A 21,071-nucleotide genomic window follows, 5' to 3' on the forward strand; every position below is an offset into this window, starting at 1 on the left:
CTGATTTCATTTATGCTGAGCCTTATTTCTGAATGCTGGGGCCCTGCTTGCATTGTCCTAACGTGGTGGAATTTTCTCTGTGGGGAGACTTATGTTGCTGACTCATTGCATCAACTCAAACCAGATTTATGTTTGCAAAAAACCCCCCTTTTCTTTCTTCCTTCTTCCTACTCCTCCTAGCAATATTGAATTTGGTATTCCTACAGAATACCTCCTATCTGCTGGAGCAGGCTGCAGCCCACAGACCACGCAGGAGCTTGCTTTAAACTGGGTAGTTCAGATACAGCTTTCATTTTAACTGCTTTCAGCTGGAGCAGCTCAGATAAAACTTAAAAAGTGGTATTACTGATAGGGTAACAGGAGCCTGCTTTCCTCATCACAGGGCCTTGTTCACAACCATCCCACACTGCTGTACATATGCAGCAGGAGGACTCCTGAAGCTTCATCTCACTCCAACAGTCGCTCCCATGGTCCTGCGCAAACCAGTGACCTCCTTTGGCCTCTCCCCATCGGTACAGCAAGAATGGTTATTTCTGCATTTCCCCATACTTCTGTACTTGTTCGATGTCTAAACATTGGGTGTTTACACAGCATTTCACCATTACAAAAAACCATTATGTTAATTTTGGAAATACAGCGTGGCTTAAAGCTTCTGGTATTACAGCAAGGCCTTCAAACAAGCAACTGCCTGAGCAGCACTGCCATGTTCTAAACACATCAGAGCACATCTCTCTTTTTATGTTTTCCTTAAACTCTCAGCTTGTAATTGAGCAAAAAATACTAAAAATGATGAATAGGCTAGAAAACTTGACAACCCTTTGTAAGGAGCTGAGGAGGCAGACGTAAAGATGAGTTTGCTGTGTAATACCGTGGTGCTCAGGCACCGCGACAGGCCCGGGTGAGCCCCCCTGGCAGGCCCAGGGCCCCTCCCCGGCGCGGGGTGAGGAAAGCCCGGGAGCGGGGAGTCTGGTCTCACGGCCTGGGGCAGCGGCGGGACGACGGCCCAGTCAGCCCTTCTCCACGGCCGGGCCGACAGGCGAGGGGGCCGTTAAGCACAGCCCCTCCCGCCGCGCCGCCCTGTCAGCCACCGCAGCGCCCCTGGAGAGGGGGCCGTTGTGTCCCCGCCCACGTTTCAACGGCCTCCCTTCAACCAGCCAATCACCTAACACTTCCTGCAACCCTACCAACCAATAATAGCGCTCCACGAAGGGCAGCGCCGTTGGGGCGTGTTTTGAGGCGGGCGGGACGTTGAGCGGCGGTGATGTCAACCAGTCAGAATGCAGGAATGGCGGCGGGGCGGGCGGGCGGATGCGCTGTCCGCCAATGGGAGTGGGAGAGCGAGGTGGGCCGGGGGAGGGGCTGGCGCGGTAGATAGGCGGGTGGCGGCGGCGACGCTGGGCGTGCGGACACGTGACGGAGGTGAGGGCAGCGGCGGGGAGGGGAGGGTGGCTGGGGCCGGGGGCGGCAGCGGTGGCCGGGGGCGCGTGGGGCTGCGGCGGTGCTGGGGGTGAGTGTGCCTGTCCCCCTCCCGGCTCTGACCGTGACTGCCGGGGCGGCTCCGCCACCGCCGGGGTGGGGGAGCGGGGAGTGGGCCGCCCCGGGGCATGCCGGGGGATTGGCGGGGTGAGGCGGCGGGAGCTGGGCCTGGCGGGGGGCGTGCGGCGGGCAGGGCCTAGCGGGGTGCTGCTGGGCATCGGCTGTGGCAGGTGGGGGGGGGGGGGGGCCGGGCCGACGCCTGGGGTGGGGAGGGCGGTGGGCGCCCGGGGGCGGGGGCAGACGGGGACCCCCGGGGGGCTGGGGGTGTGGGGGCCGTGCCTGGCTAGGGCCTGCGGCGGGGGGCGGGTACGGGGCCACTACCGCCGCCCGCTCGGCCGCCGTAGGCTTCTGAGAGGCCTGGTGGGGAGCGGCGGGTCTTCTGGTAAGTTCTGGGATCTCTGGGTAGGGGAGCGGCTTGTGGCAGGGCTGAGGCTGCAGTGGGGCCGATGGGGCGCTTCGTCTGTCTCCCCCCGCTCCGGGGTGGGATGGGGAGGGAGGCGGGGGTTGGAGGTGGGTGTAGGTTGGCTGTAGTTGGGGTTTTATTTGGCTTCTTGTTCTAATGTCGGCGGCTAACGTGTGGAAATAGCCCTGAGCTCCCTAAAAATGCTCCCTGTGAGTAGGGAGCCTCGCAGAGCCAGAAGAGGAGGTGGGCACAGAGCAGAGCGTGTGGCCTGGTTCGGGCTGTGCAAGGGGAGGTAGAAGTCTCTGGAAAGGGGGAGTTCAGGGTGCAGAACTGGAGGCCCAACAGGTGATGTACAGACGAGGAGACTGCAGCAGCAGGGTTTGAGAATTTGGAGGACTTAAAATATATTTGATTTTTATCACTTGAACATCATTCGTGTTGAGTGTCTTCAAAATAATACATAAATGACATCTTGTTTTTGGCTGAGGATTTTATTGCATGCTTTTAGAACAAAACCCCCTACTGCTTTGAATTAAAGCATACATAGCCTACTGCTTTCTTGTCGGTGCTGACTCTAAAGAGTGAACTTTCACATCCAGTTTTGTGGTTAAGAACTTTCTAGGCTGTCGAAAGGGAAATCCTGCTGGTGATTTGGTTGTGAAGGGAAGCAGACATGTATTAGTAGTAATGGTGAAGGTCCAGAGCTGCTTATTATTGGTGTTAACATAATTAATGTTGCAGCATTTCTGTATAACATAATGGAAAACTCTTTCTGGAACTTATTTAGACTATGTTAGATGTTTGAAAAGTATTACCTAGGAATGTAATGTATTTTTAAATGCAGTATGTTTTCTTGACATTGTTAAATAAGTATAGCTAACACACAGGTTTGATGGGACACTTTACCCACTGTGGTTTGGGTTGTTGAAATACTGCAAGGAGATAGCAGAGCTAATCTAATGTGTGAGATAAGACAGATAAAATACTGGTTAAATATAGGTTGAAATGTGTATCAGAGTGAACCTAGAGCAACATTTGAAATTACTTAAAAAACCTCCTTACTGTTGATTTGGTCATGTTACATGGGCTTACCCAAAACTTAAGAAAACTAGGAAAAGCTTTCAGTTAAACTTTGTGTTTATGTTAAGTCTCAGTATTTCTAGTTTAACACCCCCCCCCCCCCCCCAAAATAAAGGGATACTTAAACAATTCACAGACAGCATCAAAAGCTGTGTAGATGATATAAACTGCTTCCTGCTATCAACTGCCCTCCTAGGAGAGGAAGCTTAACGGAAAACACTCAGAAAGCTTGCAGCTTCTGTTAGATTACCCTCTCACTTGATGTGCTGCAGCACATCGCCCTAAGTAAATAAAAAATCCTTTACTAGAAGTATGCTGTGACTTGTTCTTAGCCTTGCCTTTTACTTCCTTTTCTGGGTTTTCATTTTTCTGCCTTTAGTAGTGATCATGATGGCAGCCTGTTCTTGCTGGAATCCATTCTGTAGCAGGGCAGACTTTGATTAATTTCTAGGCAGAATGGTCTGAAAGATCTTGGGGCACCTCCAGATTTCCCCCCACCTAATGTAATTTTTCTAGCAGCTCATCTGTTTTACGGTCAAAAAGCCTTGCAGTTCTGTCTTTGCCCTCCAAGGACTTCCACTTCTGCAGGAATGATCTCTTTGCTGACAAATGGTACATAGTGGGTTTTTCCCTTACTGTATCTGCGCTGATGTACATTATTTTTGGAAGCTGGCATGTTTGAAATGCTTATTAAAAACAAGCTTTGTTGCTGTCACCTTTCAGACCTGCTATCTTGCCTGGTTTGTGCTTCTTACAACCCAAACAAAAGGCAGATTTTTTTCTGTGGGGCTGTTGAGTTCTCCAGGAGAGGCTTGTTTGGCTAATCCTTTCCAGTAGACTTTCCTCAAATCATACATAGCAGTGTATCCTAGCTGCCCCATCCTTTAAAAAAAAAAAAAAGCCAAACCACCCACACAGAGAGCTCCTGCTTCTGACCTGTTTTAAGTAAGGTGGTTTTAGTTGAGCCTTGTCTGCTGTTCATTGAGTTATGATGTTAAAGGTAGAATCTTCATGATGCTGGAAGTTGTCTAGCTGCAGGACAAAGCATTTAAGGGGAAAATGTGTTGTCTGCATCATATTAATTGCTGCATATATATGAACATAATTTTATTATATCCCACTTAGAGGGGTGGTGAGGTAATGTACTGGTTGCTGAAATTCTAGTGTTTGGCCACACAGTTGTTCAGCTTTGCTTTGCAGAGTGTTGACCTCCCAAATCTGCGTCAAGACGGGTCTGTCTTGGACAAGTATGGATGACAGAACTGCACTTGAAACAATGACATTAAGCTGACTGCTGCCAACAGCTTTATTTCCTTTACTTGGCTACTTATTTTATCTTGCAGTATTTTAATTTGTCCTGCTACAACTCTTTTTGCCTTTGCGTGCTGGGTTAGACTGGGATATTGATTCAGGGTTAAAATAACATGGCAAAAGGACTTCGAGCCATCTTAAACCAGCTGCTAGCTCATCATGAGGCTGTGTAAACAGTTACCCTGGCACCGCAGAAGAGCCGTGATGTGGAAGGTAGAGGGATTGTGAGATGTAGAAGAGATTTGTGTTGCTCTTCAGCAGGTCTGACTAAGAAACTAATGGGCTATGAAGTAGGATAGCCAAGCCTTTGCTCAGAAACCATAAAAACTTCGAGATGGAAAATTAGTATCTGTGTGTCTGCCTTTCTGATCTTGTCTCCTTGCATTTTTTGTATTGTGATAAATTCTCTTTTGTGACTTCAAATTTTAATTCCACAATCCTTGACTTGCATGAGGGTGTATTGTGCTTGTTTTTATTGGTGTTTCCACTGTAAATACCATACTGAAATCAAGTTTATGGAATATAGGACTTTGCTAGAAAATTTTGCTCTTCCTATACTTATGTCATTCAGCTGTATTTCAGATGTGGCTGAAATGGAAACCACTGATGCTCATCCAGTTAAATTGCTGAGGTGTAGTCCACATTAAGTGACTTATTTTTAATGAGACTCATTTCATCTGACTGTTAATTCTTAAAAAAAAAAAGGGCAGTAAACTAGATAGCCAGTAGCGATCCAGATGTAGTTATACGTTCTGAAGTATGCAGTGTTAAGAACTGGCTTGATGAACCACTCCAATAGATTAGTATCCAAGGAGATGATTAAACTGGTTTTGCAGGCTCTCTTTGACCTGACAGGGGAGTTGCTTTCTAAATGGTATGTTCTGGAAGTACGATAGCAAGAGACTTAAACATCCGTTGTGTGGGCCCTTTCACTGTCTGTCCTTCTCAGAGATGTGTATATTGGAGAGATCGGTGACAACTCTGCTGTATGGGTCAAGTGTTTACAGTGTCATGACAATAATTAAGAACAACTTTCCCCTTTATGCCTAGTAAAAGGGGAATTCTAAATAAAAATAAATCTCTAAAGCTGCATGACTTTTCCTGAAAGCTTTGAGATCCAAATGTAGCAATCACTTAGCCCTGCAAATTAAGAGTGCCTCTTCTATGGCAAGAAGCTGAATCTCACTCCAGTTTGATTTAGTTTTTACTTTATAGGAAGTCTGAGTAGTGTGGCTGTTCCAGGTGTCTGTTTTCAGTGCTCTGCTATAGCTCCTGTACATTCCAGGGGAAAATGCTTTGGCCTTTTTTGACAGCCAGGTGAACAGTCCTTAAATGTCAGCTATAATCTTTCCAGTGTAGAAGCTGACTATGGATGGACACACAGGGAACAAGTGATTTGTTAGCCCGGGCAGTCATGAACTTTCTTCCTGGTTAGTACTTTGGTGTTATCCTGCAGTAGTCTTCCCTTTGCTCCAAGCCATGTGCCAGTGTCTAGAAGTGTCTGCAGACCTTATTTAAAAAAAAAAAAGGCAGATGAAGTTTTAGTCATCTGTGACTTGAAATGTTGTTATGGTGAAAACGAGGTTGCACTGAAGTAGAATGGAGACATTAGAAGCCCTTGCCTATTATGAAAGGGTTCCTTTGTTAAAGGCTTTTGGCAGTTGCATGATCAGAAATACGCTAACCTTTAGAAATATTACACAGTTAAACCTAGAGAAGGGAAGTGCAGGCAGAGTGAAAAAATGGCTAATGATGATAATTGCTTGGAAAGCAGACACTTCAAGGAGAAATCTGGTCATAATGGAGTAGGTGGTTGTGCATCTGAAGGTTAGACTGCATTTTAGTGACTAATTGAACACCTGTAGTTACTAGCAAGTTAAAGCTCCACTGAAAAATGGGTTGATGCCTGTATTCTACAAAACCTCTCTCTCTTCCCCTCCTCTCCCTATCTTCTATTCAGGAATAACAAGATTTACTAGGGCATAATCATGTTTATGTTATGTCCCCAAGGACTGTGTGAAGTGAAGTTTAAACTGTCTCTTCCAGCAGTACATCCATTACAGATAGAAGTAGTTTTTTAAATATCACAAATGTGTGGTTCACTTAAATTAACTCTTCTGAGAACACAATGTCTTTTATTTCTTATCATTTAGTTAGTTTGTATACTGTTACAGTTTAACAGAACAAGGAGCTTGACATGACAACTGGCAGTTGCAGGAGATGCTTCCAGTGTGTACTCAAGGTGTATGAATGGTAGCTTATGTTGAATTTGAGACTGATTTAATATGTAGGAGGTGTCCTAAACAGCTTTCTTTAGGGGTATAAACTTGAGAATCCTGCTTGCCAATGATTATAAAGAGGCAAGGACATGAAACTGGATTAGCTTATCTTCATGGTTTTAGCTTTCTGTTTTTTGGGCGGGGGGAAGCTTGCTTGGGAACTTGAACAGATATGTCTACCTCAAAATGAGGTTCAACGAGGCCTCAAATTCAGACAGAGCATTAACTGATAAATGTAGACCTACAGGGTAGATACCTGTGGTTGTATCAGGAGCACAGGTGTGCAGAGTGGCATGGCTTCTGCCCCTGCTCTGTGTGTCACTGGAAGAATTGTCTGGTTTAGCTAGGATGTTTTGCCAGAAGCATTTCTGGATCAACCTTGCCTGTAATATGAGGCTGTGTGGCTTTGCCGCTTTGTGCTAGCATTTACCAAAGTCCATTTGCTGCTGCCAAATATTACCAAAGTGGTGTAGTTGAGGTGGGATTGTGAAGTAGGTGATTGTTACATACGGAGTTAGTACTGTCATGAATGTTAGGGGGTATGATTTAATTCTTTCACCAAAATTTACTGCTTTTTGTCTAGTGGTAAGATTACTTAAGGGATTACTTGCATGCTAAATCACTAATATCCTTTGCTTAGGTGGAGGTATGCAGAAACTCCTTTTAGAAGGAGAGGAGAGAATTGGCTTGTTTTTCATCTTGCTATATTTTTAAGTGTAATTTCCTTTTATCACTTTCCAAATCACCCGATATAATTTGAAAGCAGTTATACAACTTGCGGTAAAATCTTCCTGAATTTAGGTCTGTTAAAAATGTATTTGGTGAGATCCTGTTGGTAAGACAAAATTCAACCCTTCCCTTGGAAAGATGTGTCCTTGTGCCATCTCATCTGTAGTTGCTTCAGTCACACAGGATGCATCCAGAGGTGTAAAAGGTCACTTCTGAATGAAGTTTCAGGCTCTTGTTTTCTGTACACTTTTTATGCTGGTGGGCACGAGTTTATTCAGAGAACATGCTATCTCTGCAAGAGGAACTTGAACTTCCAAGGGTACTTTTCATTCCTTGGTTTTGTATTGTGGTTCCCACCTTAGTAATGAGAGTTATGAGCTGTTCTGAGGTCTACAACTGTTTCAGATTTTGGCTGTATACTGTGCATTAAGCAGACAAGCTTTGCTGGTATATAACAACTTGAAAGGTTTTGTCAGCTGTTGGTGCTGTGAGTGGTGTCCTTTGGCTCAGAAGTGTTGCAGTGCATTTGCCCCCAGCTGCGAGGGGGCGGGTTCTGAGCATGCATTTAGACAATAATCCTCAAGGCCATAGCTATTGTTAGAAGACTGGCTACAATTGCATGTTGCTGTAGTGGCAAACTCTACATGATCTCAGCACAAGTTTTTAAAATACAGTTTTGCTGTAGTTCTAAAACATCCCTTCTGTTACTAGAAGTTAATGAATAGTCTAAGAACCGTAGATCTGGTATGCAGTGTAGTTTTGGAGTACTGGATAGTGCTGATAAGCCTTTAAGACTGTAAATTCTTTTATTGCCTAAACACGCTTTGGAAAGTTGAAAGTTTGTTTTCTAGCATGATCTTATGCCCCTACAGGCACTATTAGCTTTGCTTGAGTTATGTTTGTAAGTCTCTACAGGGCTGCAGCCTGAGGCAGGAGTGTAAGGGAACGAGGGGATATTTGGTTTTATACTTACTTTCAAAAAAGTGTTAGTCTCAGTTACAGTTCTGGTTTTGGAAGAAAAATTTTGAATGTGATTCAAAGGAGAAGAGGTGAGCAAGGCACAGGTTGTTTTTGTGGGGTTGGTTTTTTGAGCACATGAAACTGAGTAGCGTGTTAGGAGTGTTGGCTTTTCTGTCAGCGTAAAGGTGCAGTGATCTTGAAGTTTTCCTAGCAAGAAAATCAAATTGAAACCCATTTAACTTAAAAGATCTTTTAAGCTACAGCTCACCGATGTCTGCCATATTTTAGCTGTGACAATGTGCTGGGCACTTGATAAATCAGTTGAAGTGTGATATTTTAATTCTGTAAAGCCTCAGTTAACGTATACTCTTTTTCTTTGGTTGTCCTGTTTAATTAGGAGTCGGAATTGGGGAATGAAACCAGCTGTCTGCTAAATAGCAAAATTTTCTCCTGGGTCTACCATAGTAGCCTCAACTGCTTATAGATACCTGCCAGTAGTATCGGTGACTGTTGGCAGTAGTTCCAGAATAAAACCTCGGGAAGGGGACTGGGGAATGAAAATGCTAGTGTCACACACTTGAAAGGACAAAAAAAATTATTAAACAGGAGATGGAAGCTTGCTTACTCCATAGCTAATTGTATTTCAGTTCCCAGACTGAATGGAAACTTCAGTTTCTGCATGATGTATGTAAAGCCCTTCATAAGAAAGAAAGGGGTGTTCTGTTGAGGCTTTTGCTGTTACATGGGTTGGGGTGTTGTGTACATGTCTGCTGTTCTGCTCGTGGTCTGTGGCAGTGTAAGAACAAAATTATGGCACTTCTGCAGCATGATCTGCAGAACTTGCACACATGGTCCTCCACTCAGTTATCTGTTTTGTATTAAATGCTTTGTTGTATTCCTCTCCAGCTTTTAGAACTGTCCCAACCAGTCAGATGCAGGAAATAACAGATTGCACTTTTCTTTCAGTGGTATGATTAGTCACTTCACCTGTTGTCTTGGATGCTCGGTTTTGAACCAAGAAGCAATGCTTTGCTCTGTGTGCAGTGCTGGCTTGACCTCTTTGCCCTGTCTTATTTATTCAGATCATGGAGCTGAAATGGCTGCTGTATGTGACCCTGCTAGCTCTTGGGACTCTTGTTGTCCAGGCACATGACATGGATGATGACAATGATGGTGATGATGTAGTTGATATCGAGGATGACTTGGATGATGGCATTGAGGAGGTAGAAGAGGCAAAGCCTGAAACAAGCACTCCTCCTCCAAGTCCAAAGGTTTGGCATGGAACTTCTTTTAAAAGTTGAATTACTGCTTGTGTTGTGGATAATGGTAGCCTGATCAGAGTTGCCTTTGCTTTGCTAACATGTAATATTTTGCAATGTTATTAAAGATGTTATCTGGGAGTAAGGCTTGGAATTAGGCTTATCTGCGTTGCTCCTATTTTCATGTCCCCCGTGTTCTTCCTGAAGAGTTAGATCCACCCTTGAAATCTGTGTTGTGTTTATGAGGAGTTAATGCTAATGTTTCTAGCTAGTTATATACTTTAATTTTAAGAGCACAGTGGCTTGGCACAAGCAGCAATATTTATGTAACTTCTGTATTATGCTGCAAGGGTGTCCCAGGTAAGCTCTGCTTGAGTCTAGAGGGGGAATGTGAGCTGTCTATGCCTGTATTTCTTTAGGGTAGAGAATGTGCCTTGAAAGGTGCATAAATGCCCCTCTTTTCCAATAGGTTACCTACAGGCCCCCAGTCCCAACCGGTGAGGTGTATTTTGCAGAATCCTTTGATAAAGGAACTCTGGATGGGTGAGTATAATCTGAAGAATGATTCAGTATAGCAAATGATTAAAAATTTTGGTGAAAGGCGATGAAACCCTCTCTACAGCTTGTGTTAGTCAAAATTGCATCAAAGGGCAGTGGTTGGTAAGGATTAACGACAGTCACAGTATGAGGCTGGCTGTTAGTGCCAAGCTAAACTAGTATTTCCTTAAGTTGTAGTAAAAGGGGGAGGTGAGCTATACATATGTAATGTTCTAATCCTCATCTGACTTCCCTCATGTGATGTGAAGCTATTTTTTTTACAAGAGTAAGACGCTGAGGCCGTAATCCTACTTTGGGGGTGGGGTGGGAAGCGGCAAACGCAGAAGACTTTGCAAGGTTAGGGTTGGAATGCAGGGGATCAAGACACTGGGGTATAGTCATAGGACAGCAAGGGCTGCCTTGTCTTAAGGGCACGATTTTTAGTGTCTGTGTGAAAGTCTGGATTTCTAACCACTGGATGTTGGTCTTGCAGATGGATCCTTTCCAGAGCCAAAAAAGATGATACAGATGATGAGATTGCCAAATACGATGGTGAGTCCAGTCCAGGTTTTGGTGATAGATGTTTCTGATCTCTTTTTTTGTCATATCTGAAGAAGAGGTATAAGCCTTTGTTTTCCTGTTTCCCAGTTAAAATTATATTCAATGAAGAAAATGGGAGAGATGTTTATATACCTGCTTAACAATATAAAGTGTGGTTCTGATTTAGACAAAGTATCTACTTGGAGACTTTAAAAGAATATTTAGCGAAGATGTTATGCTAATAACTTGGTAAGGTACCCTGCTGGGCTGTTATTGCAGAACACTGGCTATCTTGCTCAAAATTGGGCTAAACAAAGACTGTCTTGAACAAGTTTTGATAACGTTTGGTTAATTTCTCTCCAGGTAAATGGGAAGTCCAAGACATGAAGGACACTAAGCTTCCAGGAGACAAAGGGCTTGTATTGGTGACCCGAGCCAAGCACCATGCAATTTCGTCAAAACTTTCAAAGCCTTTTGTGTTTGATACCAAGCCCCTTATTATACAGTAAGTAAAGGATAACTTAGTGTTCTGTTATTTCAAGGGTGACATGATAGCAGGGGGAGGTTAATTCCATAACTGAGCTTTTGTTGACTGGGGGTCTAGATGACACAAGATGCTGTAACCTATTATTATGCTGTTTTAAGTAAGTGTAAAATCGCAACCTGTGTTCCCAGAGTGGGAAGTCAGGAACAGCATGGGTCCCTCTGAAGCCTGAAAAGGAAAGAAGCCTATGAAAACCAGACTTGGTAACCTGTCTTGGGACTTCAGTTCACTTGACTTAATTGTAGCAACAAGGTCAGGCAACTGACTTTTGTACTGCTAATTGTGGAAGTCCTTGTCCTTTTGAACAAAGGCTGGTCTGTATGTAGGTCAGTGTACTTCTTTATGCAGTAAACTGCCCCATTTCCAAGGTAGAGTGGACAGAGTGGTGAAGACACACTTATTTCCTCCTCTCTTTGTTTTGGTTCATCTGTCGTGGAAGATGAACAGCTTTCCTTGGCCTGTTTGGCCATGACTGATGTAGAATAATCTTCTTGCATGTATGTTACACTAGCAAGTCAGGAAGGAGAAAAAAAAATCATTCAGTGAGAACAGTTGAATTGTGGATAATCTACTTTATCAGTTTTAAACAAAGAGTAAACTAATTCACATGTATTTGCACAAGATAATGAATTGGTCACTTTGCTTTGCATGACTGTTTAGTTTTGGCTCAAGAGGCAAGGCTAAAAATAAATCCCAGTGGTCATCCACTCCAGCTGCTGGCACTGAGAGAGGCTGAAGCATAATTAGGCTATTCCTGACAGTTGTTTTGCCATTTTCAGACTCCTTGGCATCCTTGGATATACTGTTGTATGCTTATAACCATAAAGGGGCTTCTCCTAGAATCTAATTGTTGCTGTTCAGTTAATCTTGCAAATGGAGTTGTCTGTCTGCCATAGTAGTTGTGGGAAAAATAATGGGCTTGCCTTAATCTCTGTTGCAGTGTCTTACATACTAGAAAGCTTTTTCTTCCTTCTCTCTACTATCTAGATCATAATCTTCTAGACCAGCATTCAATTCCTTTATTTTTTTTCTGTCAGGTGAAGTCTTCAAAATCTTCAATTTTTCTTGTTTCTCAGGCCCTTATGAATATTTGCTTAGTCCTTAAAAGTGCAGCATGTGTTTTTAATGTTTACTGGGCATGTGATTTAAAGCAAACAACAAAAAATTCCTGTTCTTTAACTTGTACTTGAAAATTGCAATTGTGTATTACAGAAGTAATTTTTCCTCATGTATAACATGTTCTCCCATTCTGTGTGTGAAACTAAAATTAGGTATGAAGTAAACTTCCAAAATGGAATAGAGTGTGGTGGGGCCTATGTGAAATTGCTTTCCAAAACCCCTGAATTGAACCTGGTGAGTAATGCTGCTACTTTGAGTATTAGCTGTGAAAGAAAGCTTTTTCATTTTGCTTCTTCCTGAAGAAGCCTCTTTGGTAAAGGCAGCGGGGCACATCTAGGGCTTGATTGCCGGAGTGCTTTGAACTCGGCAGTTCCTACTATTTTCAGTTGGAGAGGATAAGTGCTGAAATTTTCTGGCCTCTTGAGTGAAAACTCTGGAGTTCCTTACTAGCTGAGTAGTTCTAGACATTTGCTAAAGTCTTCAGACTTGAGATTTCCTTAGGTTCTAGGACGAAAGAAAGCCTTATGTCAAAAGCAGCCAGTGTACGATAAGAAACTTTCTTGGGAAGTTGTTGTGCAGAAGCAAGATTCCGTTTCATCTTCTAAAACAGACTAATGCAAATAACTAAAAATACACCTTGCTTTTATTGCTGTGCTTTTGACATCTGAAGCCACTTGTGAGTGAGTTTTTAAAAAAAGACTGGAGGTTGGACTTGATATAACTTTATATGTTCAGCTGCATAAACAAGCTATATAGAACAGTGTGCTTCATGAGCGACCCTTGAATGTGTTGTCTTAAGTGTGGTGAATGGAAGAGACCATGCTACAGCTCCTAAGGATTAAGAATAATTTTCTTTCCTCTCAGTCATATACCTACCTAAAGTGGTTTAGCCTATTCAGACAAAGCTTAACTGCAGGGTCACCTTGCATAGGCTTTTGTAGCCTGTGGGTTTTGTTTAGCCAATAGACTTCATAGGAAATACTTTTATGACTTGTTACTCATCCTTCTCCTTCTGCAGTCGTGTTGGAGTTGTATTACTAATACAGATTCCAACGTACTAAAAACCAAAAAAAAACACCACCCAAAAGACGACTTGGTTGTCTAACCAGTTTCATATGTGCATTGAATTTTAAGATCACATTAGCAAGAATGAGTGGACTTGCTTGCAGTGTTCAATAGTGAGTTTACATCCAGTTAGTGCTCAGATTGAGACAGTACCCCAGTTTATAAATGTAAACTAAATACAACTTGGCCTCATTTCTAATGCTGGTTATCACTTCGTATGAAAGAAACTCACTGGACTAGCTAGTCATTCATTATTACTGGTAACTGATACTTCTATGTTGATAGCTTTTAAAATCCTTTATTGTAATGGAGAGATATACTTAACATTGTGGTTGTTACTTATACTTACCTCTTTGATAACACTGTTATGTTTGATAAAGCTGTTGCTTTCCATCTGGGAAGTAGAGACCAAAGGTACAAAAATCAAATAGCTGGGATAATTCTGGTGTTTTTTTCTAGAGGCTTGTATTCATCATCAAGTCAGTGAAGTAACCACACTAAAGCCTGTATATCAAAGTTGTAGAATGATTTCTAATTAATTAGGAGTTCTTATGCCAGGCAGTGACTTAAGTTATATTTCAAAATAAGGTAATGAAGTTCTGCATTGTTTTTAAAGGATCAGTTCCATGACAAAACTCCATATACAATCATGTTCGGCCCTGACAAATGTGGAGAGGATTATAAATTGCACTTCATCTTCCGGCACAAAAACCCAAAGACTGGCAAATATGAGGAGAAGCATGCAAAGCGTCCAGATGCAGACCTGAAGACTTACTTTACTGATAAGAAGACCCATCTGTATACTCTAGGTATGGTGACTGTTAACTATGCATGTTAATTTACTACTGTGTTTCCTGAATTAAAAGCTCATAAAACGAGCCGTATGAACAACTGAATATTTGTGTCAACACACCATACAACTAAAAACCATTTGAAAGCTCTGAATGCAAAACCTAGTCTTATTATATATACAAAGGCTTATTTTTTTCCTTGCAAGAAGTCTTGATTTGTGTAAGAAAGGTCATGAGAACTGAATTTCAGAGCAGTCGTGAGTAACCTGATATCCTAAGTATATCCAAAATAATTATCAGCACTTATAAACTGCTTGAATGCTGCCCCCTAGTAATGTGGGGTGTACTAGGCTTTAGATTTAGAGGTATAGTTTGTTGTTTTGTGGTTTGTTTGGTTTTTTTTTTTCCCCCTTGCTACTTTCATAGTACCAAACAAAACTCGGTGGTTCTTGGAAGTACAGTGTCTGGTCTGGTATATTAGCTGTGACTAAAAACTTTCAAGGAGTACGCAGGAGGATCTCTCTAGCTTATCCTACTAAGGCAGCAATGAATAAAGGAGTGAGATTAAAATCCTGTGAGTCAGTAGCAGGGAGTCCTGTTTTTGAGTAGAACATGAATACATACATTCTTACTACTAAAGCAATACCTACTGTGTCAAAGTCAACTTGCTGTGGTAATTGGTAAATTGCTCCACAAGCATCTCTGTGCTTAGCATATTTAAAGTAGGACTCCTGCAATGAGTCGTCTTTTTCACAAGGTGATATGTGTGGTACATCATCACTAGTTATACTTTGGCGTAAGGATAAATGTTCTTAATTCTTTAAAATGGTTGCAGTGTAGGTGATAGCTTGGATTGGTGAAGTTTTAGTTGTACAGTGGGGATGAGTGATGCTTTGTCATATATGTAATGGCTACATCAACTTTTTTCCTTACAGTCTTGAATCCTGATAATAGTTTTGAAATACTGGTTGATCAAACAGTTGTCAACAGTGGGAATTTGCTAAATGATATGTCTCCTCCTGTGAATCCACCCCGAGAGATTGAGGACCCAAATGACCAGAAGCCTGAGGACTGGGATGAAAGACCAAAAATCCCGGACCCGGATGCTGTTAAACCAGATGACTGGTAAGCTGTTGGAGGGGTGGAATTGGGGGAAGCCTTAGTGTGAAGTTTGGTCCTGATGAAAAAGTCTTTCTCAGATGACTTACAGAAAGGTTTGGGTCTCACCCTTGTAATCAAAACTCAGTTTATGGATCTGAGCAGCAGTTTGGGACAAAGGCAGACAGGATCCATGTCCTCTGGGAATTACTGTTTAGTGTGCTGGCCACAGATAAAGGTTTAATTGAAATGGCTATACTAGCTGATGTTCTCATCCTTAATGAGATCAAAAGATGAGCTGCAGAAGGTATAACTGTAAGATGTTTGTGTAATGCATAGTTACAAGTGACTGAAATATCAGACATCCTAAATCAGAAACTGATACTGGGTTTCTGTCTTTGAACCAATGCCTTGTGAACCGTAGACTCAATTTCAGGCTCAAATGCATGTTTGCAGTGACTATGAAGCTAAGGGCATATTATAGCAAATCCCCTTCTAGGTTGGTGTTAAAAACTAAGTGGTATTACCTTATAGTTGGTGCTATGACTGTGCCGTGCGGCACGTGTAGGTAAGAGATCACAAGGCAATTCTGTTCTGAAATCAGGGCAGGTGTAACACCGTATCAGAAGCAAACCTGGCTGGCTGTCTAGATCAGCAGGCTTGTTCAGAGTCTGTAGAATCATGCCTTGGGGTTAAGAACTTCTGCGTGTTGTGTGTGTTAATACACAATATTCTCTTCCAAAGGGATGAGGATGCTCCTGCAAAGATTGCAGATGAAAATGCTGTGAAACCAGAAGGCTGGCTAGATGATGAGCCAGAATACGTAGCTGACCCTGATGCTGAGAAGCCTGAAGATTGGTACGTTTACTGCCTGTTACAAATGACAGCAAGTATTTCGTGGCTTTAGTACTGGCTTTTACATGGAACAATGAACAAGCTATTGTTATACTTGCCAACAAAGTTACTGATTCAAGTTATCTTGCTTCAGAAGAAGGCAAAGCTGGTCTGAGGGGTCTTGTTCTATTGTGTTCACCTGCATACTTTTCAACTCTCTTGCGGCTGTAAGCTGAACAGGGCAGAGGGATGGTCATCTTGCAGTTGCATCTTACTTTGAAGGGGTGGTGGGGAAGGCTGTGCTCAGGGACTGGCTTCTGTGCTTCCAAGTTACTAGAAATCCTCATTCCTTCTGTAGTGTCTTTATTGACAGACCTGTGCTGTACAAAGTTTCAGTATCTCTGTTTAATGGTAGGAATTTTTAATTTTCCCAGAAATCAGACATTGTCTAAATCTTATTCTGTATAAAGGCAAGGGGTGGACTTAAACGGATTTCCTTTTTTAGGGATGAGGATATGGATGGTGAATGGGAGGCACCTCAGATTGCAAATCCTAAATGTGAGACAGCCCCTGGCTGTGGTACCTGGCAGCGTCCAATGATTGACAATCCAAACTACAAAGGCAAATGGAAGCCTCCTATGATTGATAACGTGAACTATCAGGTTGGTGTTTTCACTGCTTAAACTGCAGGCCAGTGCAGCATTTTTCTTACAAAAAGCAGAATGATTTAGATTCAGCAGATATAATTAAGAATACAGATACTGTCAGGATTGTACTGTGTTTCAAGTGGACAGATTCCAAGTGCTTTCTTACTTGGCTTCACTTCTTTGTAGTGCAGATGAAAATTGATTCCCCAAATCTGACAGATTTTACCTGTCGACATTGTAATTAAGAGCAATGGATTGGTCTTTCTCAGTTTGAAATGGGCTGAAAACTGAAAATTGTATTATAGCAGGTAGGGCTGAATGTTTTTTGTCTTTCCTAGGGTATATGGAAACCTAGGAAGATCCCAAATCCAGATTTCTTTGAAGACTTGGAACCTTTCAAGATGACTCCCTTCAGTGCTGTGGGACTTGAATTATGGTCAATGACTTCTGACATTTTTTTTGACAATTTTATCATCTGTACTGAAAGAGCTGTGGCTGATGACTGGGCCACTGATGGATGGGGACTGAAAAAGGCAGCGGATGGTGCTGCAGAGGTGAGAAAGAAAGGGTTAATTATGTGCTCCTGACTGGAACAGTGGGAGCGTTGCTGCTGTTCTCTCGTACAGTTTTTATCAATACATATATAGACCTGTATGTACCAAGGTTAGGAGTTACGCTAAACAAGACTGGAACCTCGAATCCTAATTATAATATGGTAACAGCTGCTATAAGTTGCAAGTAAGTATTTATTGCTTTTCTGTGAGGTTTTTGCTCTGAAAATTGGACTGCTAACTTTAGCCTAGTTCTTAATTTTTAAACTACGGAAAAAGTACTTGTGCGGGTTAGCTTTAATTTTTTTGAGGTATGAAACAAAGTTCAAAGTGGCAAAAAGCTTATTTGAAAATTCTGTAGCTTAAATGTAACTCCTACAACTTGCTTTATGGGGTGAAATTTCACAGTTCTTCTTATGTTACAGCCTGGTGTTGTGGGTCAGATGATGGCAGCTGCTGAAGAGCGTCCCTGGCTTTGGGTAGTCTACATCCTCACTGTGGCTTTGCCAGTATTTCTTGTTGTCCTTTTCTGCTGTTCTGGGAAGGTATGCATTTCCTCTGATAATCAGTATAATCTTTAAAAAGAGGTTGAGCAAAATGTGCCTTAATATCACAAATAATTGCCTGGTTTTGACAGGTTGAGGTTTTTTTGGGTTTTTTGTTTGTGATTTTTTTTCTTTTTTTTAGAAACAGCCAAGTGCTGCAGAATACAAAAAGACTGATGCTCCTCAGCCTGATGTGATGGATGAGGAGAAAGAGGAAGAAAAAGACAAAGGGGACAAGGAAGAGGAGGAGGAGGAGGAAGAGGAAGCAAATGAGGAAAAGTTAGGTAGGTAAACTAGATAACCCTGAAAACGATTGAGTTTTCTCTCTGATAGAGTAAAACAGCAGGATTAGCAGATGTGGAGAAAGCCAATGGTGAACTGAAGATAAGTCAGAAATGAGAATTAACTATTTCTTCTGTTTCACGTAGAAGAGAAGCAGAAAAGTGATGCTGATTTAGGAAGTGCTAGTCAAGAGGAGGAGGAAGAGGAGGAGGAAGAGGACAGGAAACCTGCATCAGAGGTAAGAGTGTGTAATCTGAGGGTAGTCTTGTGCATTTTTTTTCCTTATGTCATGTAGAACAAACCTTACTGAAGTGTTAGAAGTTAACCTGGCTCATCTGATACTCCCTCCCAGTGTCAGAACTTTGGAAAACGTAGTCACCCTACAGAATAGGAATTGCTGTGGCCAACTTCAGCAGAGCAGGGCACCTTGCTAAGGGCACTGCCATAGACCCCGCGTTGTCAGAGGAGTGGGATTGTGTGGAACAAGTAGTCTTGAGGCAAAAGGCTTATTCAGCTTTGCCAGGGTGTGACCTCTTACGTGCTCCACACTGACATAATGGCTGACTTAACTTCAAGCAACACTCCATCCATTTTCAAAGGGATTCTCACAGCAGCTGTTGAGTACTCTCAGCAAATATTGTACATCCACTGTGAAAACAAGAGTATCCGTTTGCCATGTGTAGAAACGAAGGGTAGTAACAGCACTAGGTCCTGTCAAAAATGATAACCTAATGAGAAGTGAAAGTAGATTATCTGTAGGTTTGCTCAACATAGTTAAGGGTGGTATTAGATTTTTTCTTCTTGTTTACACAAATTACTTTCTTGCAGGAGGAAGAAACTGTGAATAGATCACCCAGAAACAGAAAGCCAAGGAAAGATTGAAAAAAGTCATAAGAACTTGATCTGTGATTTTTTTTTTTTTTTTTTTCAAACACGGTTCTGGGAGAGGACCTTGGACACCTTACATTGAAACTTGGACAAACCTCAAGATTTCACCATCCACAGGTTCCAGTCACTATCCAATGTAATGGAGTGTCTAGCAGTAAAATATTTGCAATCATATGTTTTAAAGAACATCATTCCTGTAGAAAGAATGCATTTAATATAATGGGCTGTGGATTTTGGAATGTAACATAACTAACCTTTTCACTTTTGGTTTTAAATATTTTCTGGTTTTAAGTAGATTGGTAGAACTTTTCCAGTCTCAAACCTTGGCTTAATTTAATATATTAATTAGTGAAAAGTAACAATCTTGAAAGTGCTAGGTGATAAAAATGCAGTTTTATAACTAGTTTTTTTTACAAATATGTAAATTCCTAAATGCATCAATGTCTTTATATCCCTTAAAATTTGGTAATTCTTTAAAGAAAAAGTTGTCAATGTATTTGACAACCCCTTTGTCCTCAAAGGAAAAGAAAACTCGGGGGGGCTGTATGGAGAAACCAGTAGTGAAACTAATCAATCAACTTCATTCTTTTGGGGGGAGGGGAAAGAAGAAGGGGTAGAAGGAAGGGGTTACCCAGTCTATAAAATATGCATACTGTCCATGGCTAAAGCCCTGTTAAGTGTTGACAAATGATCTGGGATTTGGAGTGGGTCATCTTAATGTGGCATTTAATCCTGCAGACCTTGCAGATAATGGATTTTGTTAGTTCTTGAACTATTTTTGTAGAGCTAATGGGTTGAGGGGGGGTTAGACTACTTCCCCTTTCCCCCTCTGTTCGGCCACTGATGCTTTCCTTTCTCTGACTATACAGCTTTTTCTGAGTGCAGCTTTGCCTCAGTTGCTGAAGCGCTTCATGTTCAGCTCATTGTTGAACTCTCTATTTTTATAGCTAGACCTACTCCTTTCCAGGGTCCAAACACTGGATAGGACAGTGTCCCATATCCTCTCACTGTTATCACTGTATGTCTACTCCTGTAGAAATGGGGGGGGGGGTAGTCAGGCAGACAAGTTGAACTAAGTATTTGTTAAGAAAAAAAGGCAACAAAAAAACCAGACAGCCAAGATGTCAGTATTGTAGGTGGGGAAGGAGCATGTGGAATATCTGAACTGGTATGTGAAACTGTTTAAGTCTTTTATCTGCTCTTCATGTAAAAAATGCATCCTAAATTATATTGTGAATATTAGGGAGTTCCAAATCCAGCTGAATAAATTTTTTTAAAAGTGTTGAGTCTACCATACTATACTGTTTCAAACACTTCTGTTTGTTTTTTTGTGTGGAATGCAGGTGACCACTACAAGAGCATACCTCTGAGGGTGAAATCTATGTAACTTCATTACACTGTACCAAATATGTTGGCATTTGGATGTCTATATAGATAAACTTGCCTTTGTTTAGAGTGAAATTAAATGTCCTGAAATTACTCTTCTTGCACTGAATTTAAACACTCCAGTGTTGTTTGGTCATAGCATAGGTATAGTGTGGGGAATAATTCCCGGGGGTAGGGGAGGGAAGAGTGTTCCAATTACCTTGCAAACAATCCAACCAGTTACTAGAAGACTTGTTTTTTGGGGTTTTTTGTAAAACACCTTTTGCTGCCTGTTCTTACGTTGTATCCCTTGGTTGTTGTGTTTGCATTTGTGATCATGATTATTTCATAGCAGGATTTCTTGATCTTTCTGCAGTGTGCAAATAAACTATTGTAAGCAAGATACTGGAAGTAATTTCAAGACTTCTGTTGGGAGCTATTGCATGTTTAGAATGCCTTTGCCTGTTTGAATACCTGGTAAATACTGCTCCTTATTGCAAAAATAGCTTATACTCTGACATGGAAGATGTCATAGCTTAAGCATTGCTACTAGCTTGTTCTCAGGACTGTATTTTTATCAAGGAGCAGCTGCTATTTATGACTCTCAGTCCTTTGAGATGAAGTATATGTAAATGGTTTCAAAATGTTAGCTGAGTTGAGCACAACATAAAAATCTATTAACCTAATGTTTTTTATCTTAATATGCAA

At 41.9% G+C, this 21,071-nt stretch overlaps 1 protein-coding gene across 4 annotated transcripts; it reads left to right on the top strand.

Moving 5' to 3' along the window:
• Positions 1–1,348: 1,348 nt before the first annotated feature.
• On the top strand, positions 1,349–20,784 carry CANX (calnexin). Of its 4 annotated transcripts, none has more exons than XM_037396898.1 (15): positions 1,349–1,419; positions 9,381–9,569; positions 10,027–10,100; positions 10,588–10,646; positions 10,998–11,139; positions 12,450–12,531; positions 13,979–14,171; positions 15,089–15,278; positions 15,996–16,109; positions 16,591–16,747; positions 17,071–17,286; positions 17,709–17,828; positions 17,971–18,112; positions 18,257–18,348; positions 18,939–20,106. In XM_037396898.1, the coding sequence occupies exons 2-15, from the start codon at positions 9,384–9,386 to the stop codon at positions 18,990–18,992; spliced, it is 1,821 nt and encodes a 606-aa protein (XP_037252795.1). In that variant the 5' UTR covers positions 1,349–1,419; positions 9,381–9,383; the 3' UTR covers positions 18,993–20,106. The 4 variants fall into 4 exon arrangements, with proteins under 4 accessions (XP_037252795.1, XP_037252796.1, XP_037252797.1 ...); XM_037396899.1 differs by lacking the exon at positions 1,349–1,419 and adding an exon at positions 1,484–1,507 and having other exon boundaries at positions 18,939–20,784; XM_037396900.1 differs by lacking the exon at positions 1,349–1,419 and adding an exon at positions 1,604–1,623 and having other exon boundaries at positions 18,939–20,784.
• Positions 20,785–21,071: the final 287 nt, after the last annotated feature.

This window comes from Falco rusticolus, chromosome 8 (genome assembly GCF_015220075.1).
Source record: "Falco rusticolus isolate bFalRus1 chromosome 8, bFalRus1.pri, whole genome shotgun sequence".
Classification (NCBI taxonomy): Eukaryota; Metazoa; Chordata; class Aves; order Falconiformes; family Falconidae; genus Falco; species Falco rusticolus.